Genomic DNA, 16,654 nt, shown 5'->3' on the forward strand with positions numbered 1-16,654 from the left:
TTGGATGTTTTCCCCTTTGTGTTGCCTTCATAAATGCTGGACACAATCTGTTAAGTAATACTGTTCTCCAGGATTTCCCTTTATTTTAATGCAATAATTTCACACTCTACCTTTATAAGTCGTCCACGACCTGCTGCAGAGAAACATCCCGACTGTGTGATGCCGCTGCCATGCTTTAAAGTGTTGACGTGCATAACATAGCGTGTAGCCTGAGGGACAAAGACCTTGAAGTCTCCTTTGTGCTTTTCAAACTCTAGTTGAGACGAGTTAATTTGTCTTTGCTACTCTCCCATAAAGCTTTGTCAGGTGGAGAACCCGTCCAACAGCTGTATGTAGAGTGTCTTCCATCTCATCTGCTGAAGCATTTAACTCCTAAGAGTAGTCATAGGCGTCCTCCTTGACTAGTTTTACATTATATTTCTTTAATGGACTGACAGTACTTTGTACAAATCTGTGATTCTGTGTTTCACTTCTGGTCAAAAAAGCCAAATGATATTACTTGTAAAAGCAATGAAAGATGAAACCATCCTATAAAAGGTGAACACTTATTTAACTGTAAATGCCTCATCAGCAGAGCACTACATTAGCCTAGCGGTAGAAACAAGTGCAGCCAAACAACAAAGACAAGATAAAACTCCCTTTAATATGCAATGAATCATTTTCAAGTAACCTTTTTTCCTAATGTCTGTTGGTAACAAAACAATACTGTATACAAACACAAAATTGCTACATTAATGTAAACAAGATATAAAAATGATCCTTATGGTAATAAAACAAGTATTTGCTGCAGAATTCCCCTTTTTAATGTGAATAGTTTTTTCTTAGACCGACCTCCACCAAGCTCACGGTTAAAATTTCAAAAATATTCAAAAACAATATGGCAACATAACATTCAAACACCGTTTTTTTTTTCTTCTATTTTTTTTTTTTTTTGCGCTGTTTTCATTGTAACACTCAGATGCTAAGTTCAGTGGTTGGATGTTTCAACTGGTGGAGTCTCATGTACACGTCAGCCATGCATTTTTGATATTGCATTCATTTACTTAATACACCATTATATATTAATGTGTTTATCCCGTCATACCAATTTGTCAGCAGTTATGTTTTAAAATCTTTTTAGTTACTGAGAGTGAAGCCCGATGGCGGCTGTCGAAGAGTTTGTCATGCAACCTGACCACTCTGCATCTGTGTTTACATCTGTGTGTCTAGCAGAAATTATAAGAACGACAACAACAGGAACAGAAGAGACTCTACTAACAGACTGTTAACTGCTGAAGCTGACACACTCGTTCAAGGCATTAGTGAGACAGTTTCCGTGCTGGCGTGAGGAGCAACAAGGTGTCTGAGGAGGACTGAGGAGCAGATACACTTTAAAAAATAAAAAATAAAGAGCAGGGAGATTATCAGGATCCAAATTCAGTGAGCAGTTTCACGAGTTTGAGGAGGAGGTGGCGTGGGGACATTGTAACAGGCTGGATGCATCCTTCCTGCCAGACTTCTGCTGCCTGTGGGAGGACCCTGGAAGGTTTGTTTTGTTGCTTTTAAGCAGGGACAGAGAGAGAGAGGCTGGTGGGAAGTGCACCTACACTCAGGTGAGGGAGAAGAGAAATAAGTGTGTGTTGTTTGTTTTTTTGTTTTGTTTTTTTTGACAGATCTATGACAGGAAGTGAGCGGCTGGACTGGGAGGTGAGTCTATGACAAGATGTTGGACATGAACTCGTAGAATCGTTTGGAGTATTGCTCCGGGTTCACTGTCGAGATCTCGGCCCCCGCCTGAGAAACGGAAAGGGAACATGTGATTTAGAAGAAGCGGCACGTGGGACGTAAAACCACCAGTCTGTGTTACATGTTACAGCCCGATGGAGAGCGTGAGAGCATAAATGAAATACTAATTGTTCATGATAATTTAATTTAAAAACCAGTGCATATGGCACAATTTTCCAACAAGACGTCCATCTGACAGGTTTAGAAAGACAATATTTGTTGTGGAGAAAGAGATTCAGTAGACGTCTCTCGAGGCAAAAGGAGCAGCAAATCAGACCCTTTAATGTCCAGCGTGGAGATTTTAGAGGCATCTAGTGGTGAAGTTTGGTTTGTCCAGTCTGAGCTACTGTAGAAATGCGGCAGAGGAACGTGGTAGAGTGATTATAAACTAAGGAAGTCATTAAAGTCCCCATAAATGCTGCACACGGGACCTTTAAACCAGTAACACGTGTTTAACCTATTCAATGTGGAACTGTATGTCCACGTGTTATGTAATGCAAAACCTTCTTCTTATTAAAAATCACCAAGCGTGCCACCCTGTGACTTCTTGTTTTGTGATTTTAAATACACCAGAGCGCACCCAGCCCAGTCAATAAGCACCTCTGCAAACAGCCGGGCAGGAAGCTGAATCTAACAGATATGAGCTCAAGTGAAGGCTTGTAGATTCTGCTCATCACTCAGTCCAAACTTGACTATTATTTCACTACAGCACAATTAAAAAGGAAGACGTCAGGAGAACACGTTTGACACACGTCACACCTTTCCTGCAAGGACTCAGAAACAGAACGACTTATACACAGACATTGACCTGTTGTGGTAACTTCTAGAGTCTTGACACTTACCCCGTGTTTCACAGTTTTGGCAGCATGTGCAGCTTTTTTCTTAGCGTCATAGTGCGTGAGGATGTCGATGATAGCCATGAAGTATACCTCCTTCTTCACAGCACCTAGAACAAGAACAGCTCAACTGTTTTATTTGCACCTCGAACAAAAATACGATAAAATACTGTGGATGCATTTCTCTCAATCTACGCTCCACTCTTTAGTTTTTAGTGCTCGGAAGCGTTTTCCTTGACATGTGCCTTCATTTAAAATTACAGCTGCTTTCAGTTAGTCACGTGTTAAAGGCGACGCTCACTGTCGTGGCTCTTGATTGCGTAAACGTCCACAGAGGGGTCGAACTCCCCGGGGCCGAAGAATCCTCCACAGTTCAGGGGGTTTCCGGGGCTGTCGGGAGGCGTGCCGAAGGAGCCGGTGAGCACGCCTCCTCCCATCCCGTCGTTCTCGTACTCCTCCTCGTCTCCCGCTCCCTCCACGTCCATCTCCTCCTGCTCTGCCCGCTCCACGTCATGGATGCCCACCAGCAGACTGTAGTCCATGATCTTCAGGGTGGCCAGAAACTGACACACAAAGAAAACACTTAGTTGAATGCTTTTAATAGAACACCTTCACGTTTAGGCTTCAACAGGTCACACAGCTCTGGTCGGTAACTCCAAACCAACATGACGAAAGTCTTTATGTTCTTTTAAATATTTTTTAAAACGTGTCAGAATTATTAGACTCTTCACTCTTACTTGGCCACCGTAACTATAACTGTTAACATGTTCACTGAAACCATTTTTCCAGAGAGGCCTTAGTCAGAGTCAGTGACTAATCTCAAACCAGTTCTTCGTGTTTAAATAGTAGACAGGAGGACTAGTTCAGGAACAACACCAACAGTTTGCCTCCAAACTAGTCCGATCCATCAAGGCCCCATCTTGATTTTGTTCTCAAAGTTGATGTTGTGATGTCTAGATGATTGGGATCATGAATGGCCAAGAATCATTGGGGAGAAGACTGTCCCGTGTGGTCAGATCCAACAGACGAGCTACTGTAGCCCAGGTTGCTGAAGAAGTTAATGGTGGTTCTGACAGAAAGGAGTCAGAACAGACAGTGGATCACAGTTTGTTTTGTTTGGTGAAAGCTGATGAAAGCTCCTACAATGGACTCATGAGCATTAGAACTAAACTACATACAGAGCAATGGAAGAAGGTGGTCTGGCTTGATGAATCATGTTTTCTTTTACAATCTGGGGAACATATGGTACCGGGACACTACTGGGAAGCATTCAAGTCGGCAGAGGCAGTGTGATGCTTTGGGTAAAGTTCTACTGGGAGACCTTGGGTCCTGCCATTCATGTGGATGTTACCACCTACCTAAGCATTGTTGCAGACCATGTACATACTCACATGGAAACCTTGATGGCAGTGGTCTCTTTCAGCATGATAATGCTCCCTGCCACAAAGCAACAATCTTTCAACAATGGTTTGAGAAACACAACACTCAGCTCAAGATGTTGACTTGACCGTCAAATTCTCCACATCTCATTTCTATCCATTAACTGTGGGATGTGCTGGACAAAGAAGTCCAATCCTTTGAAGGCCCTACCTCTCAACTTGTATAACTTAAAGGATCTGCTTCTTAGTGCCAGATACCACAGCATACCTTCAGAAGTCTAGAGGCCCCAGTGGCACAGGGCTGTTCTGGTAATAAAAGGAGGACCAACACAATACTAAGCACTAGATCATAATGTTATGGCTGATCAGTGTACTGAGCCACCGTAGCATCTAGTCTGCCTGATCCAAAGAAGGAAAAGCAGAGCATCAGTATGGACGTGAGATCGAAGCAGCCACGATCAGTGGAGGAGACGTTCACTCAACTCAAGGGCGCTCCAAGAATGAAACTGTTTTTTGAAAAGAAGACCGTGTCCATACAAAACCTTAAAGTTTCTGCAGGATTCCCCAAATTAAATGTGGACACCTTTTTAGTACTTTTTCACAGCCACAGTGGTCAAGGAATGTCAGTCAGGTATTATCAGCCCTTGCTGTTTAACAACAACTCTTCAAAATGTAATGAATCAATTTACACGTCCCGGACTCAAGACTACTGATGGATTAATAAAACCAATAAGAAAATATAAGGATTATGTTGATACCAAACCAGCGAGCTTCCTAGAAACTGTGATGAGGTGTTTTGTGCTGATGACTGAAACAAAGAAAAAAGAGCTGAACAGCCTCTTGAAGCACAATCGATACGATACTTTCTCACAGCAGGCACAAAAATACATTCGACCTTTGTAAGGGACATTTCTATTAGCTTCTCAAGCTGTTCTGAGGTGAGGCTGAAGACACTCTGTACCGGTGCCTATTAAAAACTCTCGTTTTGATACATACAGGACAGGACTTTTATACAGACTTCACAAGAATAAGCAGTGCTGTATATAGAAATAGTGTATTATTTGCACCTCTCAGAATTTTCTACATTTCTGCGTAAATATGACTCACATACGTCCCAACAGTAGACAAAGAGAACCCAATCAAACAAATGAAACAGAAATATTACACTTTGCTATTTGTTTATTCAGGAAAATGAGCCAATATTACATATCTGTGAGGTGCAAAAGTAAGTGCACTTCTATGAGTTCATTTCAAGGCCAAATTAGAGTCCATCTGTTCAGAGGTGCTTCCAACACTGAACAACCATGGTGTCCACGGTAGAGTGAGAACATTTCAGCCCGTGTGCAGTTTGATCAACATCACGTGGACAAGTCAGAAGACTATTGGGAAAATGTTTTATGGATGGATGAAAAAAGTGGAGTATCTGTTTTAAATGTAGGCGTTGTGTCTGGAGATAAAACAACACTGCATTCCAGCATCACAACCTCATTCCTTCCATGAAACATGGGGGTGGTAATGTCCTTGTTTGGACCTGTTTTGCTGCATCAGGCCAGGATGGCTTGTCATTATTGATGGACCAAATAATTCTGAATTACACCAGTGAATTCTCAAAGAAAACATCAGGACATCGGTCCGTGAACTGAAACTTAAGAGAAAACTGGATCATGCAGCAAAACAACGAGCCCAAGCACACAAGTCGTTCTGCAAAGAAATGTTGTGGAGGAGCCTAAAGCAAACATTTCATGTGAGGAACATCTCAAAGCAGAAGTGTTTCTGTACAGAGGAATACACCAAAATCCCTCCAAACTGCTGTAGACAACTGATCAGAAGTTATCAGTTACTGTTACTGCTGCACAAGGAGGTCACACCAGATACTGGGGAAGAATGGCTCACATACCTTTGCACCTTGAAGATATGTGCAAAAAATTTATTTTCTTGAATAAACAGGCAGAAATGCATCAGATTTCTGTTTTGTTTGTTTGATTAGGTTCTCTTAGTGTACTGTCAGGTGTTGTGTGAAAATCCACTGGGAAATGTAGGTGGACAGCAAATACTTTGAAGCGGCGCAGTATATTCTAGCATATTATCTATCTATCTATCTATCTATCTATCTATCTATCTATGAGCCTTGATGTTTGCTACTTGTCTGCAGTCTTGGAAAGTTTTTATGTTTTTTTTGTTTTAACATCCTGATCCCATAATTCCTTATAAACGTTTTGCTTTTTTTTCCAATTAATTTGCAGATTAATGGCATTTATAATGTTTAATTATATATTCCGATATTCTTTTTGGTGCCTCTGGAAATGATTCTGTTTGCAGGGCCTTTCTATATATGCTGTTGTTGTATTTGCTGCGCACGTCTTGTGAAATTGATGAAGATGTTTATTTTTTTTGGCTTGCGGTCGGTCTATTTGTTTGTGTTTTCTCAAGCTGCACTGTATCGAGCTCTCCCTGCCACTGTAATAAACAACCTCACACAGCTACTAGAGGTCAAACTGGCACCGGATCCTTCGCTGGCACGGTCCGCATTCGAAAGTCTCAGTATTTCTGCTATGTGTAGACATCAGAGCCCTGTAAATGAACTACGCTGTAAAGTGCGGAGCAGATGAAAACACGGACATGTGTCTTACTTCCACATCCCGTTTTAGCTTCTCCAAAAAGTACTTCTTGTTGTCGTCGCCTATTTGCAGCTTCTGGCCTTCATTCAGGAAGTCATTGTCTTTAAAAGTGGGGAGTTCTTTAGCCTGGAGAGAGAGAGAGACAGCGTGGTGTTATTAAACACTTTGATTTTACATGTTTTATGTATTTGTATCATGAGCTGTTGCATTCTGGACCCACAACTGCGTCAGTGGTAATACTCATGACGTTAAAATCAGGACCCAGGCCAGTGAACAAGGTACTACTAGAATATATCCGCTTACTTTTAACTACTTAATTTAGCTGTCATTTGACAAGTTTGCTTGCAAGGTGAGCTGAGGTCATTTATTTTTGTCCCTTCATGTCACCAGCCGTCAGCACACAGAAATAAAGCGTACCTTTTCCTTGTCGCTGGCTTCCCTGGAGACCGTAGAACCCTAACAATCGGGAAGAAGAAGAAAAAGAAGAATAAAAATAGAATTAATTGAAAGCAGAGCGACACACATCAGAGGCATCATTAGCATATTTACACTCAGACAAACTGTCAGCGTGTCTGTCTCCAGAGGATACTTGGCAGGAGAACAGGCATGTGATTAAAAAAGTGTGCAGTCAGTGTGTTGTGTTCATGGCTACTGTACTAGTGTAACTATAAAGAGCTGAAGAGTTTAATATTAATCCAAGCTATAGTTATACTTTCATTTTCTAGTTTATTTCTGCTCATTTTATTTACAGATAATACAAGATTTATATACATTTATATACTAATTATAGTGAATGGCCCAATAATACAATCCACTTTTATAAAAAGTAAGAAATATAAGCAAAATATAAATAAACTCGGTATTTATTGCAAGAATCAATCAAGAATAAACACATTACAGTGGTATTGCACATGATGTTCCTAGTTTCTCTTCTCCCTACTGAACGGAGTTTCAAATAAATCCATAATATATTCATGTTTCTCATTTTTAAGGATAATCTTATCTCGTTTTGTGTGTGTTTCTTTTTTGAATAAAGGCTCTTCTATTGAATCTCTCTTGGCTTTGGTCTTCACTTAAAACAGAATTACTGAGTGCAGCGGCCAGCAGCTCGTCCTACCTTCAGGTCGTATTTGCGGTGTACAGTGAGACGATGGCTGAATACATTCCGGGTCACCACCATGTACGTCTCCACCCCGTCCACCGTCAGCCTGTACATGCCCAGGAACTGAGGCAGCAGCGTGTTGCCATGACACTCCACTATGAACTGGAGACAATCAGGGGAGGACAGCACAGAGTTTAACTGGAAGTGTGGGAGTGAGGAATCTGATGAACAGCATGAATACTGATTTAAAGCCAACACAGCACTGCTTTGCATCGTTTATCAGTTCATTAGGTACAATGGTGGAAACCTTCTAATATAACAGGCTTCTAATATAACAGGCTTGCACTAAATCTTATGGTATTCAGCATTAGTTTCAAATAACGCAGAGAGCCGTTGATTCAACTGTGTTATCATTTTGGAAGATGTGGTTTGTTGTGCGATTTAATTGTATTGTGTTGTACCAACACAGGTTCCTATTATTTTGACATTTTAGTCAGTGGGCTTGGCTAAACTCAGAACACTCATCTTATGTCGGTGGCTCCGGCTCGTACCATCTCTTTATGATAGCTTTTTGCTTTTAGATTTAGATTTTAATAAAATATCTCTCTTTTCTTAAGATTTTCAGTCACAGTACCAAAATACTAGCATGGGATCTCGTGTTTTTTCATGGCAGAAAATTGGTCTGGAGTCTGTCCGGTGGGAACTGATTATGCTCCGGCAAAGATCTGCCAGGCCAATCAAATCTTTTGGGCAGGCTTTATTCAGTGATGGAGTAACAGCGATGTAGTCATACTCATCATCTGAGAGCCAAGGAGTTTAATTTGTTCACAACATAATGTCTGATTGGTTGAAGAACTATCCAATAGTGTGCAGAGGTATTTTATTTATTTATTTTTTCCCTCCATATCAGTTGAAAGACATAATCAAATCCCAAATTGAGTGTTCCCAGACTCCTATTGTGATAGGTCTTTCGTTTTTTACCTGGATTTTCTGACATTATTATTCTTTAAAGAGGCAGAGAAGAGTGTCTACCTGATGATATTTCTTTAAGATGTTATGCATCTCTGCAATGTCCTCACTGGACACAGTTTTGATTACAAAGCGGTGGTCGTAGCTGGACAGGAAGCGGTTGCCAAAGCGACCCTGGGAGTCGCTGTTGAGCGGGGCGCTCCTGGTCAGAGAGTTCTGCAAAAGAAGAAACATCCAGATCACTTCTTGGTGACAATTTTAATTTCATCTAATCAGTGTTCGTCCCATGCCTGAGCTTCCAGCGTCTCACCTGGTAGTCCTGGTCGTCAATGCAGAACCTCTCCCTCAGGTTTCTGAACACCATGGGACAGTACTCTTTGAACTTAAAGCGACTAGGCAGGTTTTCTCTGACAGGGAAGAGACAGAGAGTTGCGGTTAGAACGAAACACAAGAGTTCACCGGTTCACTGATGAAAATGAGGAACAACACGTTTCTCTGCTGATGGTTCGGTTTATTTCTCCTCTCTTAGACAGAAAAAACAGGGCTGATATTTATAGAAAAACAAACAAGAACACCTCATTTAAATTCAAATCTACATGTCTCAACAGCATAAGGAATTCCTTTGGACTTAGTGGCAAACAGAATACGCAATTAATTTGGCAATTAACCCCCAAAAAAGAGAAAAGGCTGAAACAAGGCAACTAGGATTGTAGAGTTTCTTGAAGACGTTTGATGGAAGTAGCTTCTTCATTTCTAAGAGACTTGTGGGGAGTTTTCATTAGGAACATCTGTGGGAGTTGCTCAAACTCAGAGGGAACAACAAGATACTTAACTGTGATTGGAGGAATCTATTTCAATGCAGTTTTTCTCAAATTAATTGTACTCTTACGATGCATTAACGTCCAAAAACCCCAGTCTCAAGGTGTAAATCGGGACAAAACAGATGCTCAGACTGTTTTGTAAACTGATGAAAGATTCTATCTCAGTCCACCTCCCCTGTTCAGAGAAGGGTTTTCCAATTTGGCATAGATGGTTTCCTTTACTTCTTTTCCAAGCCATCTGTCTTGTCTGGCTAAAATGTGGTGCAGGTTGACAGTTAAACCCTGGACTGAAAAGCTGGCTCTCCTGTGTTGAGTCATGCCTTTGTGAAAGAGTACTTGGATGAAACATCTTCAAGAAACCCTACAAGTCCAGTTGATCTAGTTTCAGCTTGTGTTTCGGATATACCATGGCCTGGATGACTGAGAACCTTCACAGACGCTAAGCAATTTATTTTCCAGGAGCAAAGAAAGACATCCTCGCCACGATGAACCTATAACAGCAATCAGTCCCTGAAACTATGATTTTGGATGCGAATGGATAAAACCTTACTGATGCTGTTCTTTAATTTGGTTTGAGATCAAAACTAACTTAATATTAGGGGCTGTAAACATCAGCTGTCCAAGATTTAAGAGGAACTGAGCACCAGAGAGACCAGCACCTGAGCTGCAAAGCTCAAAAGAAACAAAACAAAGATTTCATTGGGGGTTGAAAAACACTGCTAAATCCAATACAACATAAGATGAGTCACCTTTAGGGCAGAGCCTGTAGATGGTAAATGGCTTGTTTGGTTTTGTTTGTTCGGCTTTTCTACCTTTTGGTACTCAAAGCACTTTACAGTCACACTGGCGCATTTATCCACTCAAGCACACACACTTTCACAGCTCTGCAACTCTGGGTTCGGCGTTTTGCTCAAGGACACTGGAAAGTGTTTAATGTGATCAAACAACTAACCCCTCCGGTTCGTGGACAACCCGCTCTGCCTACTGAGCCAAAGTCGCCCAAACTGTGGCTCAGTAGGTAGGCCAGGTCAGCATTAGTCTGTAATTACTCTGTAATGGTGACCTGGCTAATTCACTTTGGAGATCAAATTATTTTGTCTACTCCTTGTAGACACTTGTCTGAAAGCAGGAAAGGAGGGACACATTTCCGTTCTGCTGTGTGTCAGTGACCCTATGCTGCTACTTTGCCATGATTTGAAATGCAAAGTTGCTCAGTTAAGTGTTCAGCAGAGCTTGGACAACAACCCCGCAGCCATACACCCACAGTTTCATTACGGATTCATTCTGTATACAGCCTGCTTTTGTTCCTGTAAAGGGAATCGGTACAGCACTATCGCTGTAACCAGTTAAGGCATTTGTTGAAAATGGCGTAACATACTTTGTTGCTCTGACTGATTGGAGGACTATCCCCTGTATCAGTTGAAACAGTCTCTATATAATGAAATCCCAATCGAGTTATACCAGACTCACATTCTGATAAGAACCGAGGCAAGTACCATGCACAATCTTCATCTTATCATGCCATCATCACTGTGACGGCAGGTGTTTTGGACCAGACACTTTTGTTTACACTTAGATAACAGACTGTGCCTTCAGCAGACATAAGCTGTGATGTACCTACTTGTTAAATAGGTGGTTGTCCACTTTGATCTTACTGTAGGCTTTAAAGTCATCTGGCATCAGCATAACTGGTACAGGCACATTACTTAACTCGTTAATCTGAAGGAGAGGAGTGAGAAAGAGAGAGACACACAGATGAGAAAAGCGGAACAGCTGATCTTCACACAAACAAAAAAGATTTGCACAATCATTTGGGGAAAAAAACTGAAGCAGAGAGGAAAGTACAAAGTCTTTTTTGAAAACACACTAAAAACCACAAATATGTAAAAGCGTTTCTTTTCTGCCCATAAAAACTCAAAGTTAATCCACAGAACAAAGTGGTGACGAAGCGTGACGCCGCTCTGCGCTGTCGGTTTTCATGAGACACATTCTGCAAAATCTCTCACAGCGTTAATCAGCTGCAGTGATTAACTCCGGGATCAAAGAACACGCAGGCGGTTTTTCTTGCTGCCACTAAGCCAGACAGTTTGTTTTGTATGGGGCTGTGTAGCCGCAGACCAGTCAGGGTGTCCGTGCTGGCTCATGACAGCTCCCACAATGAACGCATGAGCGTCAGAACCGGACCACGGCCTGATAAATCATATCTGGAAAACATATGGCAACAGGATGCAAGGAACACCCCGTGACAACAGCAAAGGGGTGTTCTGCAGCAATGCAGAGGTGGTGGTAGTTATCAAAGTAACATCCACATGAATGCCAGAAGAACAATACATCATAATCAGATCATCAATGTTGTGTTCACTAAAGGAGCTTTCAGCAAGGGACAGGGATCAGCATGGACACCCTGACTGGTCTGCAGCTACACAGCCCCATACAAAACAATCAGATCATCAAAGCTTCACTGATGGGGCTGATCGGTGTAAACACCAAACAAATGCCTTAATTTCAGACACTGCAAGCATAGTTTTGATCAAGAGTTTCAACAGCTACCAATTCAGTCGGGAAGCTTTGTGTTGCCTGAGGGTGGACATGATCTCACATGACACGATGATGTAAAATTGATCACATCTGGTCAGCAAAAGATCAGGGCAACAAACACGCTGAAGATCAGACAAATCTGAGGACACAATTGTCTCGCTGCCGCCCTACATGAACCTGAGGGACTAACAGCATCAAACAGGTGGCGCAGCGCATCACCTAAACACCCAACGGACACCGCACTGAAGTGAAACCGTCCAACATCCCAGCGGGGTTAACTGCTGAAAAATGCATACAACTTCTGACTGGAAGAAGAGGCCTTTGATGAGAAGTCTCTTTGATGTCTTGAATCGGCGTTCCCGCCCCCACACCTCAAAATTTTCAGGCCTGTGTGTGCGCTGCACCCACACACCCAGTGCCAAAGTTCACCCGCCGAATGCTGCTGATGCTGCAGTGATAACCATATCATTAGCCGCCTCCTTAATTCCTCCACAGGGTGCACTTTATTCCTTCACTTTATTTGTGGCTCTTGCAGGAAAAGTCGGCTGCGGCTGTGATTTATCAGCACCCGCTCTCCGGGTTACTGCCAGTTATTGATGGACTTTGCGTTCAGTTGAGGTGACTTTTCCCGAAAGCAACTCCAGGAGGGAAAAAATAATGCAATAGCGAGCAGACAGTGGTGCTCTTTAACAGAAAGTAAAATTTAAAAGCATCCAGGAGGAAACTGCACATTGCTGCATCAGCACACATCATCAAAAAAAAAAAAAAAAAAAAAAGTTCACTGACAAATCTGAGAGGCCGCTTTCCACAGTTCAATCAAACTGTGCAACATTAGTCCAAACTCCATCCATCACACTGGTGTCCACTTCCCCGAGCTTTTCATAGTCACAGCATGCCTCAGCCAAAAGTGAATATGATAGATTTTCTGCTCTATTAATAGTGAAATGATGCGACGGACTAAACTGCAGCAAGCGGGATCAGGCGCTAAAAGCAAGGAGCCGAGAGCAGGTTTGTTTGAACAAAAGGCACGAGGCTTGCTGCTGCTGTCTGCAGCTGGAAATCTGTGTAACCTGCTGCTCCGGCTGCCTGTCACACCCACTCCACGCCTGCACTACAGCAGCTCACGACTTAGCCACGGTGCACCGTCCACGCTTTGTGAAGGCAGATTGCAACCCCTGTGCTTTCACTGGAACTGCACGGTCTCGTCTTGTGCATGCGTATTTCTGCATATTTTAGAGAACTTCGCCGGGTGCATTTAAAACAAAATCCTGCAAAGCGCTTCGGGCGCAGCGCGGCTAGCTTTCACGGCGACAGCGGCTCTCAGGGAGCTGGACGAAAACGGATGTCACACCCCTCAGACAGACAACCCGAGCACATGACTAAAATATCTGGAGAATATCCACGAAATAAGCAAATTGCATGACCGACTAAGAGCACCGAAGCTTGGCTTGACAGATGAGAGCAGCTGGCTAACAAGCTAGCGTGCTAGCTAAATCAAAACAGCAGCATAAACAAACCGCCCACCGCCCACAATGAGACACTTGATGATTTATTTACCGTATGGTTGACACCCCACATTAAAACGCTGAGAATGGGTTCGCTTGCACGGAATAGTTTCACTTTCTGCCCTATAAAATGCTTCTTTTTCGTCTTGGTTTTGCTGGCGCTGACAGGCGCTGCGCTGGTGCAGTTGGATGACATGTCTCTGGCTGGGGATTCGGGGGACGCAAGACACGGCGCTGGCTGTCGTTCACACAACAACAACAACAACAACAAAAAAATCGCAAAGTTAAGAGGGTTTCAAAAGTCTATAAGTGCATCGTGGTCGTCGTCCAACTCGCAGCGAGTCTCTGGGTAGGATGACTGTCTTGCTGGGAGTCAGCGGTAGAGCATTTTGCGCCGTCACCACCCTTCCTCCTCCCGAACAGGCCGCGGCGGAGTCCAGAGAGCAGCTAGCCGGCCATGGGGCTACAGAGCAGCCTCCCTCGCTTAAAAAAAAAAAAACAGCCTGGAGCGGTGAACTCTCGCCGGTCAGCTCCTCCTCTTTCCCGCTTTAATCCTCCGATCCAAAACTGGAGTTATGCCGTTTTACTTAGAAGTGTGTAATCCCCTCATGATGCGCCGGAGATTGTTGTCAGTCAGTCGCCACCAACCAGCGCTGCGTTCGGGGTCTCCTCAAGATGGCGTCCGTGCTGCGCTTCGCAGTCAACAGCGCCTCCCGCTGGCCACCTGGGGAACTGCGGGGCGTCCCACAACAAACCCCACAGTTCTTGTTTTATTTACTCACGTTTATATTTTATTTTACCAAAATTAAAACTGATGCTTTAAAGTATTCTACACCACACCGGGAACACGTTTCCAGTTTGGGGAGCTGTGCTCCTACGGTGAGAGAAGCAGTGAGGTCACTTGCTCTATGTCCAAGGCTGAGGAGCTTTGAGCACCAAAACCCTCCAACGGTGCTCCAAGAGCCCCTTGCATGAATGCCCACTGCTCCAGATGTGTTCATTTGGATGGTTGGCACATATTTACATAGCAAATATAGCTGATTTGATTGTGAAACCCTGCCTTTAAAGTAAACTGAAATCAAACATTAAATATTGTTTAGAGGAATATTAGATCCTCCACTTTTCTAAAATGCAAAGAGCCCCTGTGTTGTCAATTGCAACTTTGGCTATGACTGTAATAAGTGATGCTTTGAACCTTAAAACTCTGTCATTAAAAAAAAAAAAAAGACTAAAAGACTGAATAAAGGTTGACATAGCATCCTCAAAGACCCATCTCACCCAGGACATTATCTACTTGAACTGCTGTCTGAGCTGCAGACGTTACAGTACTATCTAAACACGAACAAACAGACTAAAAAACTGCTTCACAAAACACTTCTAAATCGTGAACTCTAAGAGGAACGGGTTGTGCAACAATATGGATTTTTGAAATATAGTTTTTTTGATGCTACATTTTCAATTTCACTGTATTTGTATGATGACAATAAAGGCATTGTATTCTATGTGTAAGTATTTAAATTGTACACTATGAGCACAGATAGAAAATATTTAAGTCATCACCAATGTCAAAATAATACATAAAACCCAATAAAGTTCTGTAAAGAAACATAAGGAAATACATGATATCCTGATTTCATTCAGAGGTGTGCTTGCATGAACTGCAGCTACAATTGCATTTAACAGTATATAGCTTAGCTACAAGACCCTCAGATTCAGAAGGACTGGCTTTGGCAAATGCCTGGTTGTTGTAGCCACACCTGTCCGGCTGTATCACTGTATGATGTGGTGCTGTACATCTATTTGTCATAACTGTGTAGGGACCTGTAGAGGTAATGTCAGTAACTGATCTATATTGTGTTTTTCTGCTTGTAGTTTTTGGTTTGTGGCACAGTTTGGAAAAGATGATTTCCCCCAAGGGACAATAAAATCTGACTTACTAACTGACTGAGAAAGAAAGTGAAGAAAGATACCAAGCTCGCAGCTCAATGTTCTGGTTTAACTATGTTGTCACACATCTTTCTGCAGAGTTATGCCTGTTTCAAATGGACAGAGATGATTCTAGAGACACAAGAAAAGCTAGACAGAGTAGCACAGGAATATTTCACTAAGAAGCACTGGGTTAAGCGCATGAGAGCGAGCTCATCAGGTTAGGACTCGACAGCTCAAGGACAATGGACACTATTTAAAAAGAAGAGAAGCTTTATTGTCATTGTACAAGAATACAACGAAATTTCGTTTGGCAGCATCTCTTGTCCTGTGGCAGCTTCAAGCCACAAGCACAGACAAAATAAAGGTAATATAAGTAATAAATATTAAGGTACAGTAAAAATATTATATATAAATAGTCTGTATTAAACTAGTGCAAAGAACAATTGTAAAACGCAGTAGTCTGTTTATTTGGTGTGGGAGGTAGTGTGTGTGCGTGTGTTTGGCTGGTTGGTTGGTTGGGGTTTGGGGGTCATGGTTCCTGCAGCAGTCTTTTCACAGCCATGGGGGAAGAAGCTGCGTTTAAGTCTGTTTGTGCGGGCTCGCATGACTCTGAGTCTACCAGAGGGAAGGCTGGTGAATAGAGAGTGTCCTGGGTGGGCGGGGTCGTCCTGGATCTCTGTGGCCCGTCGGAGGAGACGGCTGGAGTGGATCTCCTCTAGGCATGGGAGTGGAGAGCCAATGATCCACTGAGCAGTCTTGATGACCCGCTGCAGTTGTTTCTTCTCGGATGCCGTGCAGCTGGCATACCACTCTGTACATCCATAGGTCAGGACACTATTGTGCAGTGATGAAAGTTTTTCAGCAGAGGTGGAGGGAGTTTGTTCCTCCTCAGCGATCTCAGGAAAAAGAGACGCTGCTGGGCCGTTTTAATAATGTGGGTGGTGTTCACAGTCCGGCCCAGGTCCTCTGAAATGTACAGTCCAAGTCCATTTTGAGGGAAACAAGGTCTACAGTTTAACGAGAAGAGATGGTTTGAAAGAGGAGTAAAGGAAGCCATCTGTGTCAAATTGGAAAACTATTCTCTGAACAGGATAGGTGGACTGAGACACCACTTATCAGCTTAGCAACACAGCCTGAACATCTTAGGCAGATCATTAGGGGGACCCTTCTTCCTGTTGAAATAATCTTTTTCC

General features: G+C 42.8%; 1 protein-coding gene across 1 annotated transcript; it reads right to left on the reverse strand.

Annotated features, from left to right (window-relative positions):
• Positions 1-622: 622 nt before the first annotated feature.
• LOC311505694 (phosphatidylinositol 5-phosphate 4-kinase type-2 beta-like) lies at positions 623-14,834 on the reverse strand. The gene is made up of 10 exons (XM_084569395.1): positions 13,585-14,834; positions 11,111-11,208; positions 8,979-9,075; positions 8,732-8,884; positions 7,715-7,861; positions 7,015-7,053; positions 6,610-6,723; positions 2,902-3,163; positions 2,607-2,710; positions 623-1,773 (listed from the first exon to the last, which is right to left on the reverse strand). Exons 1-10 carry the CDS (start codon positions 13,726-13,728, stop codon positions 1,693-1,695), a joined length of 1,239 nt encoding a protein of 412 aa, XP_084425521.1. The 5' UTR covers positions 13,729-14,834; the 3' UTR covers positions 623-1,692.
• Positions 14,835-16,654: the final 1,820 nt, after the last annotated feature.

The sequence above is a fragment of the Chelon labrosus genome (genome assembly GCF_963514085.1).
Source record: "Chelon labrosus genome assembly, chromosome: 2".
Classification (NCBI taxonomy): Eukaryota; Metazoa; Chordata; class Actinopteri; order Mugiliformes; family Mugilidae; genus Chelon; species Chelon labrosus.

What these genes read in the sequence shown, in the direction of transcription:
- LOC311505694 (XM_084569395.1), bottom strand. Translation starts at nt 13,728, where the DNA reads ATGTCATCCAACTGCACCAGCGCAGCGCCTGTCAGCGCCAGCAAAACC. An exon ending in GACAACCACCTATTTAACAA is followed by an intron (nt 9,076 to 11,110) that starts GTAGGTACATCA and finishes CTTCCCTGTCAG; the next exon opens with AGAAAACCTGCCTAGTCGCT. An exon ending in ACCGCAAATACGACCTGAAG is followed by an intron (nt 7,054 to 7,714) that starts GTAGGACGAGCT and finishes CCCGATTGTTAG; the next exon opens with GGTTCTACGGTCTCCAGGGA.